At 42.0% G+C, this 13923-nt stretch overlaps 1 protein-coding gene across 1 annotated transcript in view; it reads right to left on the reverse strand.

Annotated features, from left to right (window-relative positions):
* pde4d (phosphodiesterase 4D, cAMP-specific) overlaps positions 1-13686 on the reverse strand; it is an 86144-nt gene extending 72458 nt beyond the window's left edge. Inside the window, exon 1 of the mRNA XM_018759171.2 lies at positions 13596-13686. Coding sequence (XP_018614687.1) covers positions 13596-13681 — 86 coding nt within the window. The 5' untranslated portion in view covers positions 13682-13686. The remainder of the gene's footprint in view (positions 1-13595) is intronic.
* Positions 13687-13923: the final 237 nt, after the last annotated feature.

The following is a 13923-nucleotide window of genomic DNA, read 5'->3' on the forward strand; positions in this document are numbered from 1 at the left end:
TCTGAAGGAGATACTTACCTAGAAGATAAATAAGAAAATAACAGTTAACTAAGCTTGGGTTACAGTAAACTTAGTCGTTGTCAGCCTAGGTAAACTGCAACATGTTAATATTAACCTGCTTCTGGAATTTAATATTCTGGGATGCTGAGATACACCTGGTGCCAGATAGAAAAGAAAGCACAGGACAGAGATGCCTGGAGAGCCCTTGTTGGCAGCCTATGCCCCAGAAGAGGTAAGTCTGGGATTTACATCAGTAAGGGAAAAAGTTACTGTAAACTTTAAAAAGCCCAATGATTCTCACAGATGAATTTTCAGTGCTGTGGTAGATTCTCAAAACTCTCCGATATTATACTGTATATATAAGTATTGCATATTTCCTATCAACGTTATGCTTGTCTTGGCCTTGAATCCTTGTGCCCTTTATAAGGGAAGGTCATACAGTCTTATGTTACTGGGGTTAAGCTCTGTTATTGTTTTCTCTGTCGACTCAGGAGTGGGTGACTTTTAAAAAAATCTGTTTATTGTCCAACTGTCCCATGACACCCTCTGCTCCCACCCCATCAGTCACAATGATCCCCTTGTTCAACAGGAAAGGTTTGTTTTGATAAGATCTTGTCGACAGTCCGGAATATTGTTTGTGCCTAACAAGGATACACAGCCACACAGGGCGCCAGTTCTGTGAATAAACTGTGGGGTAGAGCAATAAATCCAAACCTCTCCATATGATTTATTTTGCTAAGAGATTAAATCAGTGGGCCTTAGGGATATTTTGCTTACTGTTTTATTCCTTTTACTTAAGCGTACTGTTCCTTGTAACCGTATGCTATGGATCAAAATGTGAATCTGTCAGTTTAAAATACGAAACACATCCATTTATAGATGCAACGGAGGGCTGAAAAAGTCAACGATCAAAAATCCTCCAGAATATCTCAGTTACAAAAAGACATGAATTTTAATAGGTATCGTCAATACATGCCTGTTTCTTTTCAGTTATCCTACTTCACAGATAGAACACAGCCTGATGGGTTTACATGTGCAGTATCTGAATCCGCTTTTAATCCATCAAGACATTATCGCTATACATCTGTGTCTGGAAGGGTCACTTGCTATATAGAAAAAAACCATTTACCAAGTCTTCAGCTGCAGAACTTGCCAGTGGAATAACTATAATTGTCTTTGTTTTAATTTTCATTTTCTATATAATAATATGCAGACCATGTGGTTCTGTGCTCAAAAACAAGGCACATGAACCACAGTTCAATAAATAAAATCTTTAACATGTAAAACTTGAATAACTGAAGTTACTTTATAAGACTGAATGAGCATAGTGATGTCATAATCACCAACATCACACACACCACTTGCAATTGCTTAGTGTAAGTTATCAGAGGCCAATTTTCTAAATATAAATAATGGCTAAATGTAGAGTCAATACAATATTACAAATATAACTCTGGATATGTTTATATTCCCGTCTTGGGAAATTCTGTGCGGCGGCTTGGTTATTGGCCCTATTTCTACATTCTCCCCTGATTCTGACCCATGGAGACCCGTGGTTCTCAAGCAATGATTAACCCTAAATCTATTCAGCTTCCAGCAGGAACCTTAAGTGCTGGCTGACAACACATATCAGGCAACATATGTGGATTATCTTTGGCCGTCCTGTCATTATAAGAATGACCTTGGCAGGCCGATGCTTTTTTGATAAGGGTTCCTGACCAGCAGTGATAACACCTTTGTACAGTATGTGCAATAACCACTGTCCTCTGCAGGATGAGAATACTGCATTTTCCCTTCTCCAGGTACTCTTTTCACCCTAGACCAGATTTAAATTTTTTGTTGTCATGTGTACATCAACTGGAGTCTGAGCATCTACTGAATAAAAAGAAAAAAATGGGTATTTGTGATGGTATGTTGGCTAACACATGTGAACATCATTTGTTTCCTCTGGGTTACTGGAAAAAAAATGTAATCTAAGATCCATACTTACAGTAAGCATTTACAGAGGGTTTACTCACTTTCGTTAATTGCCTGTTCTTATCAGGGTTACGGCAGAAGGGAACATCTGTGCCATACCAGAATTAGGTTAGGAGGGGTACACCCTAGACGGGATCCCAATCCATTACAGGGTAGCCACAGCAATACAGAAATACCAAGTCACTTAAAAGGCATGTCCTTGGACTGTATGAGGAAACCCATGCAGACAATGGGTGAACATGCTAACTCTAAACAGAGTGCGCTGGATTCAAACCTGCTCATGAACACCCCAGGAACTGTGAGGAGGCAGTGCTACTCGTTGTCCTACCCTACCATCCAACTGAGAGTTTATATCACTCAAAACAGTTAACATTGTACATAATGTTATTTATTCTCATTTATACTGGTGAAACAACCGAAAGGTCAAAAACTCTGAAGCCACACAAAACTACATAAAGGTTAAGTAATGGAACTACATGTCAAGTTTTATAACAAAGGTCTCTAAACACAAGACTCCCAAATTGATGTTATCCAGAAGGGTAACAAGGTGTACATCCAAGAATGAACATTTTTCATTGATCAATTATCATATTTAGACCAACTTTCATATAAACAGTTGACAAACTTTTAAGTAAATAACCAAAATTGGAAAATCTTTCCTCTGCTTAATGTCCTAAAAGTCATATCTGAGTTCTCCATTCTTAGACATTGTGTGTGCACAGTGGGTATTCAAACCACACTTTTCTTGATTTGTATACTTCATCTGTGGATTTTAAGAAGTTGTAAACCAGAAACGTGCACTACTGCCAGCAACCTTTGAAAGAGGTTGAAAACACTATTAAGGCCTTTGTCCCTGGCAAACGGCCACCAACTTATCCCTATGTTATGACATGCGTCCTTAGAATTGGCGTCAGGATCGCCGTTTCCAGAATTAGAGCACCAAAAAAGAGAAGCATGTTAGAAGGAAAACCGTATAACTATGTGCATGTTATTGTCTGTTTTCTACCCCCTTTGAGGGACCAAATAAGATACCAAGACAGTTAATCACCTTTATTATGTTTATTGCAGTTTTGTAACTATGACATCTTCAGAAACAAATTCAGACAGCAGCATTTACAAACACACATACTAATCTGTAGTTTTCCCATGTCTGAAAATGCTAATACATCCCCCCCCTTCCAAATGCATGAGTAAGAGTAGTGGGGAAAAGCTTGTGTTTGAGTAAAGGCTGTGGTTGTCTGTGACTAATCATTGTGGAAAAATGAAGACTCACCATTCCTCTGAAATAGCTGTAGTGTGTGTATATTTTTGTGATACATTCAAATGCTAGTGAAGACACGCTATATTCTCAAAATCAAGTATTACCCTATTACACAAGACTCTACCCACTTTAAATTCAAAATAAATGTTTACATAATAATCAGCCCTTATGCCCATAATTCCATCTCTCACCAGCAACATCTTACACAGCTGCTTATCTCAATTGACAACTAGAACAAATTTATTCAACAAGCAAAAATTTGAACATGTGGCCAATAAACCACATCAGTAGGAATTTCACATAGGCCTATGCCAGCATCATTTGTTTCTATTGAGGAAAACATGTGCTTATCATAATTCTCTTCTGGTTTGGACAGGAAACTGACCATTCTAGCATCAGGGGCAATGGAACTATTTTGACAGAACGGGAACACCATACAGCCAGGACTACGCCACATATTCTTATCACACTGGAGCTCCATAATGCTGCTGAACTCAGACATGCCATATAGTGCATTACTGCTCTGTAGCAGTTATAACTAGGTCTATTAAACATTTTTATTTAGCATCACAATTTTAGACAGTACTTTTGACCCAGAATATTCAAATATCATTCCTAAAGCAGTAGCAGTCCCCACTGGCCATTTTGATTGGGGTCAGTCTAGGACCAGGGTTCTGACCCTGGGGCCCATGGGCCCCTTGGTGGTGAGCAGATGGGTTTCAGTCCTGTCAGTGTACACAGTTGGTCACCAGAACAGTTCAGAGGTAATGAATGCCCAAAATCATTACAGCAATACTTATCTTAAAAAGTACATGGGAAGGAAAAAAAAAAAAAATCCCATGAGTACTGTAGGAGTGCAATGGCATGAGGGACAAGTAGTGCTTCTGCCCTTAATCTGCTGTCCACGTTATTAAATAAATTCCTTTCCCAGACACCACTGGACGAAGACTGCTTTATTTTCGTATCTTAAGTGGGACACTTGCTCTTGCTGGTGGTTTTGGGGCTTGTACTCATCATAGATAGGAAAACCACAGGAACAGTTGATTGCAAGAACATCATCAGTTATAGGGCACAGCAAAGGCAAAATCAGCTGCCACAGAGGTATGAAGAAATGCATGAAAAGAGGTATTTGTTAAACACATCACAACTCACACATGGCAAATGTTAGGGATCCCTCAGATCGCCAGAGAACAATGCTCAACCTGCATCAGTTACACCAAGGAATCCTGAAAAATACTAGAAAATGAAATGGAACCATCGTCAAACTCCAACGACTTCACCGAGAAATTCTCACGAGATGACAAAACACGTGTGCTTGACAGTCTTAAAGAATCAGCTACAGAAAATGTTACTCCACTCCAAGTTGTCAGAAACATTAACATTTCACAGCTAGAAAAAATTAAAAACACAACTTTGAAAGGACACACAGGATGGCAGCATTGCACATACTCTCACTGGCGCACGCGCACACACACACACACACACACACACACACACACACACACACACACACACACACACACAAACAGTAATGGTCTACAAGGGCAGCCTTGCAGAGCTGCCATGTTATGAAAATTAAAATTTTTATAAGTCACAGCACTTTTGTTACCTGCTCTTAAAAAATACTTTGCCTCTTAGAAGGCTGTGACAGCCAGATAACCACTGTCAATTGTGCTTTGCATATTCTAGAACATTCCCTGAGCAATCTCCCCCTGGCTCTATTGAAGCACAAAGGAAGACTTTACCCCAGGGATGGGAAGGGGATGAGGGGGAACACATTTTGTGGAGCCCCTGCTTGCCTCACAAACACAGATGCCTCTGAAGAACTACTTTTCCAATTCTTGCAGCTAATTAAGTAAATGAGTAACTGGCTAATTAACTGGCTAATTAACAAATGAAGCAGCTGAATCAATGAGAGAGCAGGTGCCACAGGAGCTAAGTTTGAATATAATAGGTTTCGGGTGTTCGGCTCCCCTGAAGGCCAGCTCTCTTGTATTTGAGAGGGGTACTTTACCTGATTTGGTTTAGTAAATATTAATGGATAAATTGTAAGCTCTGTAAACTGCTAGGATAAGGGTGTCTACTTGGTCACTAAATAATACAACGTAACTACAGACCTGTTTTCAATTATGCATAAACAGCTTCCATCCACCAACTCTGACTTTAGTCCAGACAGTGGTCTGACATTGGAATGACTGTCATTGTGACACAAAAGTCTAAAATCATACCCAAGTGATGAGAAGAGCCACAGTGGGAGTGACCAAGGCCAGGTTAAAATCAAGATGCCTCCTTAACGCTGCAACAAACAAAAGCTGTACTTGTCCTTCATTGCCATTGCAGATGAAGCCTGGGATAGCTTTGAGGAAGAGGCAGACTCATCTTGTGCAGCCCCAGTGCAATGCTCTCTGGGGCTCCCCGTTGTTCGCATTGCTCAAGTGGTTGTGTTAGCTGGAGTGAGCAGGCAGCCACCCAGAGATCTGTCATGTGGTCTGGCAGCTTCCGTCGGAGGGTCTGCAAGGGGTTCGATTAGGTGCCCTGCCACTTGCACAGCCCGCCTGATAAGAACAGCAGCTGTGCGATCCTGTCAGAGAAATAGCCCAGGAATCCTCTCCCGGCACTGCCTCTAATAAAGAATAAGGCTCTAGGAGCCGATCACCATACAAAATTATATGGATGGCCCAGTGCAGCCCAAAATGGTATAAGACGACAGCCAAACTGTGAGCCCTGTAGGAATGCTAAAGCCTTAGCTGGGAAATAGTACTGTCTGTTTTCATTACTGTAAAGCCCTCACCAAATTGGAAATTGCTGTAGCATTGTGTTATATAGGGGAAGCAACTGGGTAGGATACTGGAGCAGAAGAGAGGCATGCTATGGCTCTAGAGGAGTTGGGGGTTCAAATAACAGACTGTGCTGCTAGAACTCCAGTACAAGGCTCTTGACCTCTGTTGCTTTGGTGTATGTGCAGCTCTTGGATGGGCAATGCGTGAAACTCAAGCTGCCCTAAAATTGATGATGCCTGCAAAGAAAAATACGCAATCTTCGGTTCTGCGATGGAAGCAGAGCATCTGGGATTCTTTGGGCTTACCAGATAGTGCATGCTATAACTGGAGAGCTGACCATGCAGGCAATCTAGGGACCACCTACCCAGTATATACCAAAGTTAATGTTGCATAATGAGCTTTTTCTTCTTCTCACTTGTGTATTGTTCCCATTACCTTTTTGCATTGCTCCTTCCTCTGTGTCCTTCAGCTGAAATGTGTTATGAGGCAACTTCTTACAGAAGAGGTTATGTTAAAAAAGTATAAATATATTTCTGAAAACTTAATTGGTAATTATTATTCAGAAACATTTTGAAGTCCAAACCTACCGGGTTTTCTTAATATTCTACTTTTTAGAAAGTACAGATTAATAGGTCATCCCACACTGACAAAAAAGCAGAGTCAAATCAGTACTTAGTCTAATAGGTTCTCAGTCAGGAGTTTAACTTCAGTATCCTTCCCTGACTACGAAATATTGGTAATGGATTACTATCCAGTTTTCTTCATATGAAACAGCAGCTGTAGTCAAGCTCTTGCCACACAGCATGGTACAGCGCCATCTTTAGCCATCGCCACGTGGAAACAACAATGCTAATGGCTTAGCGGCAGCAGCTAACGTCAAACTGATTACGGCACGGCTTTCTTAGTAGCTGATATCCCTATTAGCTGTAGGCAGCTACGCAAGATTTGTCCACTGCAGTACTGCATCGTCGGTATGAGGAGAACAGCAGCACGTCATGGCTCAGACACTTATTAATCCACCCATGTGCCATTCCCAAACAATTCCTCCGCTGCGGTTACGTCATTTCAGGTCCAGTTAAATAATCATGTTCGGCCCAGAACCCAAAACTGCAAGAGCAGCAGCGAGGGGCTTAAGTACAAGTGGAATATGTGCCTGCTCAGCTCTTCTGCCAAAGGTACAGAGGTTGCCAACCATAATGGAAAGGGAAGCCTGGGCTTCTGCCATCTATCTACTATGCTATGCATTCTGTAATACAGCTCTCTGGCTTCACGAACACAGTTTACACCGACAAATTCACCATTCTGCACCACTATGTAAAATAAATTCAGCAGAGTAAGTAAGGTGTCACAGCAATCCAAACGCACTGATTGTGTCATCTGTCAGCAGGAAGTCCTTCAGGAGAAAACACATTCGGCAGATAAATAATTCCTGACAGCGGTAACGCATTTCTATGAGAATGTGAAGGGTAACTCCACGACAGGACCAAAGGTATATTTCTCCTCACTTAAAAGACTGCATACAACAGAAAGGTGAGCTGAAGATGGAGATAGAATGAAGTATGGGGGTACAGTAATCTCAGCAAGGAAGGAGTTGGTTTGCCTTTGTACATTAGCATGTACAGCTTATATTACTCGTTTCAGTCACTTGCTCAGGGGGTGTCTACAAACTGCCTTTCTTTAGAAAAGCTTCTCTAATATATTTCCATTTCTAAAAAGCACAAATAAACACCGGTGCTGAAATAGCACAGAAAGTATGAGAACAGGAAGTTCTCACAATTTCGTTGCCATTTTGGCTTCTCCGACTGCTGCTGTTACATGTTTTTCAAAAGTCTAAGTTACGCTTAGCCCATTCTGCCTGAATTCTATGCCGGCAGTGCACTAACAGCATGTTGCTGTTTAGGAAGCCGAACTCTCTCACTCTGAGCACTGATCTGAATCCAATTAAAACATCCAGCTCTCTAGCCTGTTGTTCATGCTGAACAAGAATGGGGACACAGGAAGAAATAAAGGTCCTCTCCCAGTAGAAGGATGTGGGCTATGACTTACTCAGTGTGATTTACTGAGTTTATGAGGAGTCAAACAGCGTCGGCTTCTCTTGAACCCGTGCATGGCAACCCCACATCCTGTGTCTCAGATTGCACTACCACAAGCAGATGTGTGAGTTTTGCAGCTCCGGGTCACTGATTCCTGGGTTTTCAGGTTCTTATCAGGGGCCTGCGACTTTCAATTTGCTCCTTGATGTTGAGACAACCCGATGGTGTAACACCCACTAATTTCTCACACAAAGAAAAGAGGTGGAGTTATCTGGCAGAACAGCACATCTAGTTATGAACATTTCATTTTGTTTTCTAGAATGAACTGAGATGCCATGCTGTAAGGAAAAGGAGGCAAATGAAACAGATATGAAAGTGGGTGATATTTTGGCCCTGCAGATGTTGCATATCACCTGAAAATAATAATATGAATACCTTAGGATGCTAAGAGTTCTTTAGTATGAAGGGAGTGGTGTTGTCTTCTTCTTGATGAAGGTGGCTATGTATATGGTGATGTCATAGGTGACTGATGCTGCTGTTAGGATGATGAGGCTAAATAAGACAAGGAACTCATTCAAAGTCTCACTGGAACTTTGAGTTTTTGGTAACAAGCCACAGCACTGCAGCTATAAAAACACACATTGCTGGGAATTTGTAGGTTCCTCTCAAAGTACTCTTGAAAAAACAGACCTTGGACTGCTAATCACATTCTGCCATCATACTGAAGAGGTCAAACTGAATCTGTTATGGTGTCATCTGCTGCCACTTGTGTATCCTCAGTAAGAGGTCCTTGAGGCAGAATGACTCCAGTGAGTGCTGGACAATAGACTGGTGGAATCCATAAAACATATCTGTTATTATTATTAGAGACAATGTCAGTTACTTGTTGCGACAGAAGTGGAGCCTAAGAGTAAGTACAGTGAGTAAGTAAGTATTTCGACCAGACCATCACACAACAGGTCCTACTCAATAAAAATCAATATTTACTGATGTAACTTTTTGTTGGGAAATTGACATGTATAGGATTTACATCAATGTGACAAAGATAAACAATATTTGCATTTATCTGACACTTTTCTCCAAAGTGACTTACACTTTTTTACCCATATATGCAGATGGGTAATTATACTGGCACAATTTAGGGTAAGTAAGTATCTTGCTCAAGGGTACTACAGCTGGAGAGAGGAACTGAACCTGCACTGAACCTTTTTGGTTCAAAAGGCAGCATTTCTAACCACTATGCTACCAGCTGTCCCTAGTGCAAGTCTGCCAAGTTTCCTGTTATAGATTTACTCTCACATGACAAGTGGAAACCCATAACCTGAATCCAACTGTAGTATTTCAGTAGTAGTAGTAGTATAACCTGAATCCAATCTTGTAGTATTTAGTTCTTTGAAAACTTTTCCATTCCGACTTGAACTTCCCAGAGGTCTTGTCTACGTGTTCAGCTCCTTTTCTAAAAATAAAGCAGCTTTTTACACCGGTGTATCAATTAACTTCACACCAGGAGTGTCTCAAGTTTACTATGCTTTAACCCTCTTTTTTTTTCAATCTTCTGACATGGCCAATTACCCATGTGTCTCTCTCAACGCACAAAACCTTATCCCCTGGGACGGATGTACAGAGGACCACACCTAATCCTATGTGTATGCTGTGAACCAGCTGTTTCTTTTAACTGTATGAAGTAAGAACTTCACTGGGTCACATAACACATGTGTAGGTGTCTGCGGTGAGAAACAGAGAAACGGGGAGAGAACCCTAACCATTTCATTCACCCAAGGGGACATGATCAATTTATATAAGGCACACAGCAAATTACTAATGCTGAACTGAGAAAGTCCTTCTGACATTGTATTACAATCCACCTTGTCTGCTGTTGGTCTTCGACAGGAGAAACCCAGCAGTGTAACTGCTGAGAGCATGGAAATGGTTACTCGAAGGCAGCGGGGGAAAGCAGATGTCCTCAGAGGTGTAAGCTGGAATGGGAGTGTCAGATACCTTTGAAGTGGGAAAGGTGGCTGTAAAGAGTAACATCTGGGGTATAACTCCATCTGAAACCATGCAAAAAAGGGACCTGCCCCAACAAACATCCAAGACAAACAGCAGTGCAGGATGCTATGGCAGCACTAGCAGACTTGCCAATCACATCATTAAAAGAGCTTTCATCTGCTTTCAAAAGGCTAGTGAGTGTCTCAGGAGCTGGGAAATAAGGTAAAGACCTACAATATGTACTTTCCCCACACTCCCTCCTTCCACTCTTTTACATCTCGGAACTGTTTGGGCAGCAACTTTAGAAACGAGAGAGATCCCCTTCTTCTACTGGAGGAGATCAGAGGCTCACCAGTGCTGTGGTTAAGTTGAAATGTGGGAGGAAAAGAGAGGAGGAAGAGCAAACAACTACGGAGCCATGCATCTTCCTCAGGCACAAAGAAAAGCTTGATAATCACTCTATCATGGGAAGTCTACGTGCACTACGAGTGTGATGTGAGAGGTAGAGTATTGTACAATGGGACATGAATGCTTTCTCACGTCATCTCATGTGCGGTGCTGAAAAGCGGTCTTGGTTAGCTAAGACTTGCCTGAGAACGAGTCTAAATCAGCTCTAGTCCAGAGAAAACCCATTTTCTTATCTCAGTTTTGTCTTTTCACTTTGCTATCAATGTCTAACTTATCTAGTGCCTGTGGGCAATGTCAATGCTCCCTCCACTCCCTTTCAGTTTACTCTTTCAGAGGGTGACTTGATCCAAACCACAAATACTGGTTTTAAGTTCTGTAACAAATGAACCCATTTATGAAATGCTTACGGAACTATGCAATCTGTAACTTTTGATCAGTTCTTTTTAGAGCAGGCATCATATTATGGTTAGACTACCAGTGCAACTGGATAAATTTGGACAGCTTAGGCTATCTTTACTCAAAATAACTGTAATTTGAGCACTGTTTCACTCTGGCAGGAACAAATGCCATACCAATGCTCAGTGGAATAAAAAAAAAAAAATCACTTTAATAGACAAATATGTGGAATTACCAGCAGAAACTAAATATAACATGTACTGTAGGAGAGCGTATTGTAGTGGATAAGGACACAGACCTGTAACTTGTTCAAGTGTGGCCTTTGCATACTAGTCCAAATCTCCCAACTGGGATATAGCACATTTTGGATCACTGCATACAGTTGCCAAAGGGTGGCTGTGATATAAACTCAGAACCAAACCACTTTCGGATCTGATGAAGTCAACTGGAACGGTCCCAGTCTAAAAAACTTATGCATCATTTTGAACAAATCATGTTGTATTGAATTTTACTGTTCAGTTTATTCCTCTGGTTGTTTTCATTAATTGTTTTTGGTGTTTTTACAGAATAAAACAGGGACTTATCGTACTTCACTGAATGCACGAGAGCTTTGTGTTTGGCATACTCTCCATCTGTAACATACAAGACCAAAATCGGCCCCTGCTCAAGTACGGGTTCTGATACCTTATATAAACAACAACACATGTACGCTAGAATTCATATGATACATTTCAACTTGAATTATTTCAGCTGTTTACGGAAGACTACATGTTTCCATGGGGACTGAGGAACAAATCGTGCAACTGTTAACACCCTGTTACTAAGAACATTCTTGTTGCACCATCACTTGGCTATTCATAGGGACGTCGCTAATGCAACAGAGTCCTAAATATGCTAGCTACTTCCTTACAAAAGAGTTCTTCCAAGCGCACCAACAAACAGATGGCTCTTAGAAAGAAAGAACTGGTTCCATGTGCTGCGTTCAAAGCCTCCCGGGACAGGACTTGCGCCCACCTGCTGGTGCGGAAACATGGCTATTGAAGAGTGGCGCTGCACCCGCCTGCCGAGGACCAACGGGCTGGACAGGGCTCAGGCAGACAGAACAGGAGGCCGTGGGCGAGGCCCAGTCAATATTTGCAGTAAGGACATGCGACTGACTGGCGGCAGCGCAAGCTGCGAGCTGCGCCAAAATTGGTGGAGGGACGTGGTAAAACCAGCTTTTCGAGGCGTATGTGGTGGATTGCTTTCCGGCTGCGTAAGCAGGGAGGGACTACGGTACACGAAGATGTATGCATTCTAGCTAAGTACAGGACTTGAGAACCACACATTCTTTCCCTCACTTCAAAGCTGCAGTTTTTTCTTTCCCTTCTAGATATCTTCCTTCAAAATAAAAGCTCCTTTTACATTCCAAAGGTTTAATGTGTCATGGTTTATTTACATTACTTGAGATTTAAACTTGAAACATTAAAACCTTTTCAAAGTCCTCTGAGATTGTGTGTGTGGCACCTAATACTTCTTCATCTTCTTTCCTCTGAAGGAATTTAAGTGGCATCATAAAGGGCTAGAGGCACACTGCAGCACAGGTGCTGAAGAACCTGAGGCCATGCCAACAACGTCTAGTTTAAAGCAGTGTTTGAAATGAGCTGAGGTCCATCTCCCCCCTGGAAAAAGCAACCTGAAGAACCCTGGCTTACCGCTCACTCTCGGATAAGGATGCTTGTTTACAAAGACCCCAAACGTTACAAGAAGCTCCCACCTATCCTTGGGGTGTTGCTGCATTTGCGTGGTTGAATACTGACAATGGCAGCTGTGCTTCTTAGGAGGAGTGAAACACCAAAACCTCAAAGATCACGTGACTTCATCTCAATTCCTGTGACTGTTTCGCTTCAGTTCAAGAGATGGGTCCTTTGCTTGTGGATCGGTTCCAAGTGAGCTAGACACGAGATTGTGAACGGCTGGTGCAAACCCCTACCCCAACCCCAGTATCTGGTCTGATTACCATGAAGCTTTTTGATGCTTCATCCCAATCTTAGTTCCTGTGTGCCAAAATAGACATGGCACACACTCACATATCTCCACATTTAAATACACAGTTGTTTTCTAATTAATACATTTTTTGTATTGTCACACTGCTCTCAATACTATTCTCTGCGCATGTTATTTCCTTCACTATTGCACCACACATGTCAGTTTAGAAGCCCATCTTGTTCACAAATATAACCTGGCACAGTAAAAACCTGTCCCCAATGGCAACAGTTATACCAACACAACTAGAAAACAAAGACAACCACATCAGGTATGTGATTAAAAGTGTATTTCCATTTCTATGTATTTTGCATAATGACCTTAAAAACACTGGGAGCCCCTTCTGATTTAGAACCTCAGGGGGACTGACCATGTATGACTGGGGATAATCACACACAACATTACTCTCTCCCGAGTGCCTCTTGTCCTCATTAATTTATCACTATGGGCCTTGATTAACTCAGATTTACTCAAAAATGCACAGAGGAATTGCCAGCAAATATTGTCTCAAAAGAAGGCCTTCCTGTCCAGAGACAAGCCCTGGTAGAACATGCTTTTCTGTCCAACAGGTAAGCAGTGTAAACACACGAGCGCACACGCGCGCACACGCACACACACATTACACACACTGCATGTGCATGCATATCACACCATCGTCACCTTACATGCCACCACAGTGTAATATCCCACATGGATGTAAATTAAGAAGGACCTCACAACACTCACCATATCCAGGAATGCCTCCTGAAAGGGTAATTGTTCACATGCATCATTTGCCTGTCCCTTCCCACATGAGCACGTCCAGGCTTCATGGAGCAGAAGGCTAAGGCTTGTCCATCAAGGCAAGGAACAGCGTGAAGAACAGTCAGCTTGCCTTTCTCCACAGACGTCATGTACGCGTCTTCCAGAAGAAACGGAGGGAGCCAGCCACAAAGTGGAACACATGCCCAACGTAGTGGCCTGTGCTGCGCTGCTGGCCGGCAGAGTATCTGCCCTTTTCAACTCCAATAGCGGGCCAAAGTTGAACCTCGCATCAAGGAAACAGAAACAGTGG

Source organism: Scleropages formosus, chromosome 17 (assembly GCF_900964775.1).
Source record: "Scleropages formosus chromosome 17, fSclFor1.1, whole genome shotgun sequence".
Lineage (NCBI taxonomy): Eukaryota > Metazoa > Chordata > Actinopteri > Osteoglossiformes > Osteoglossidae > Scleropages > Scleropages formosus.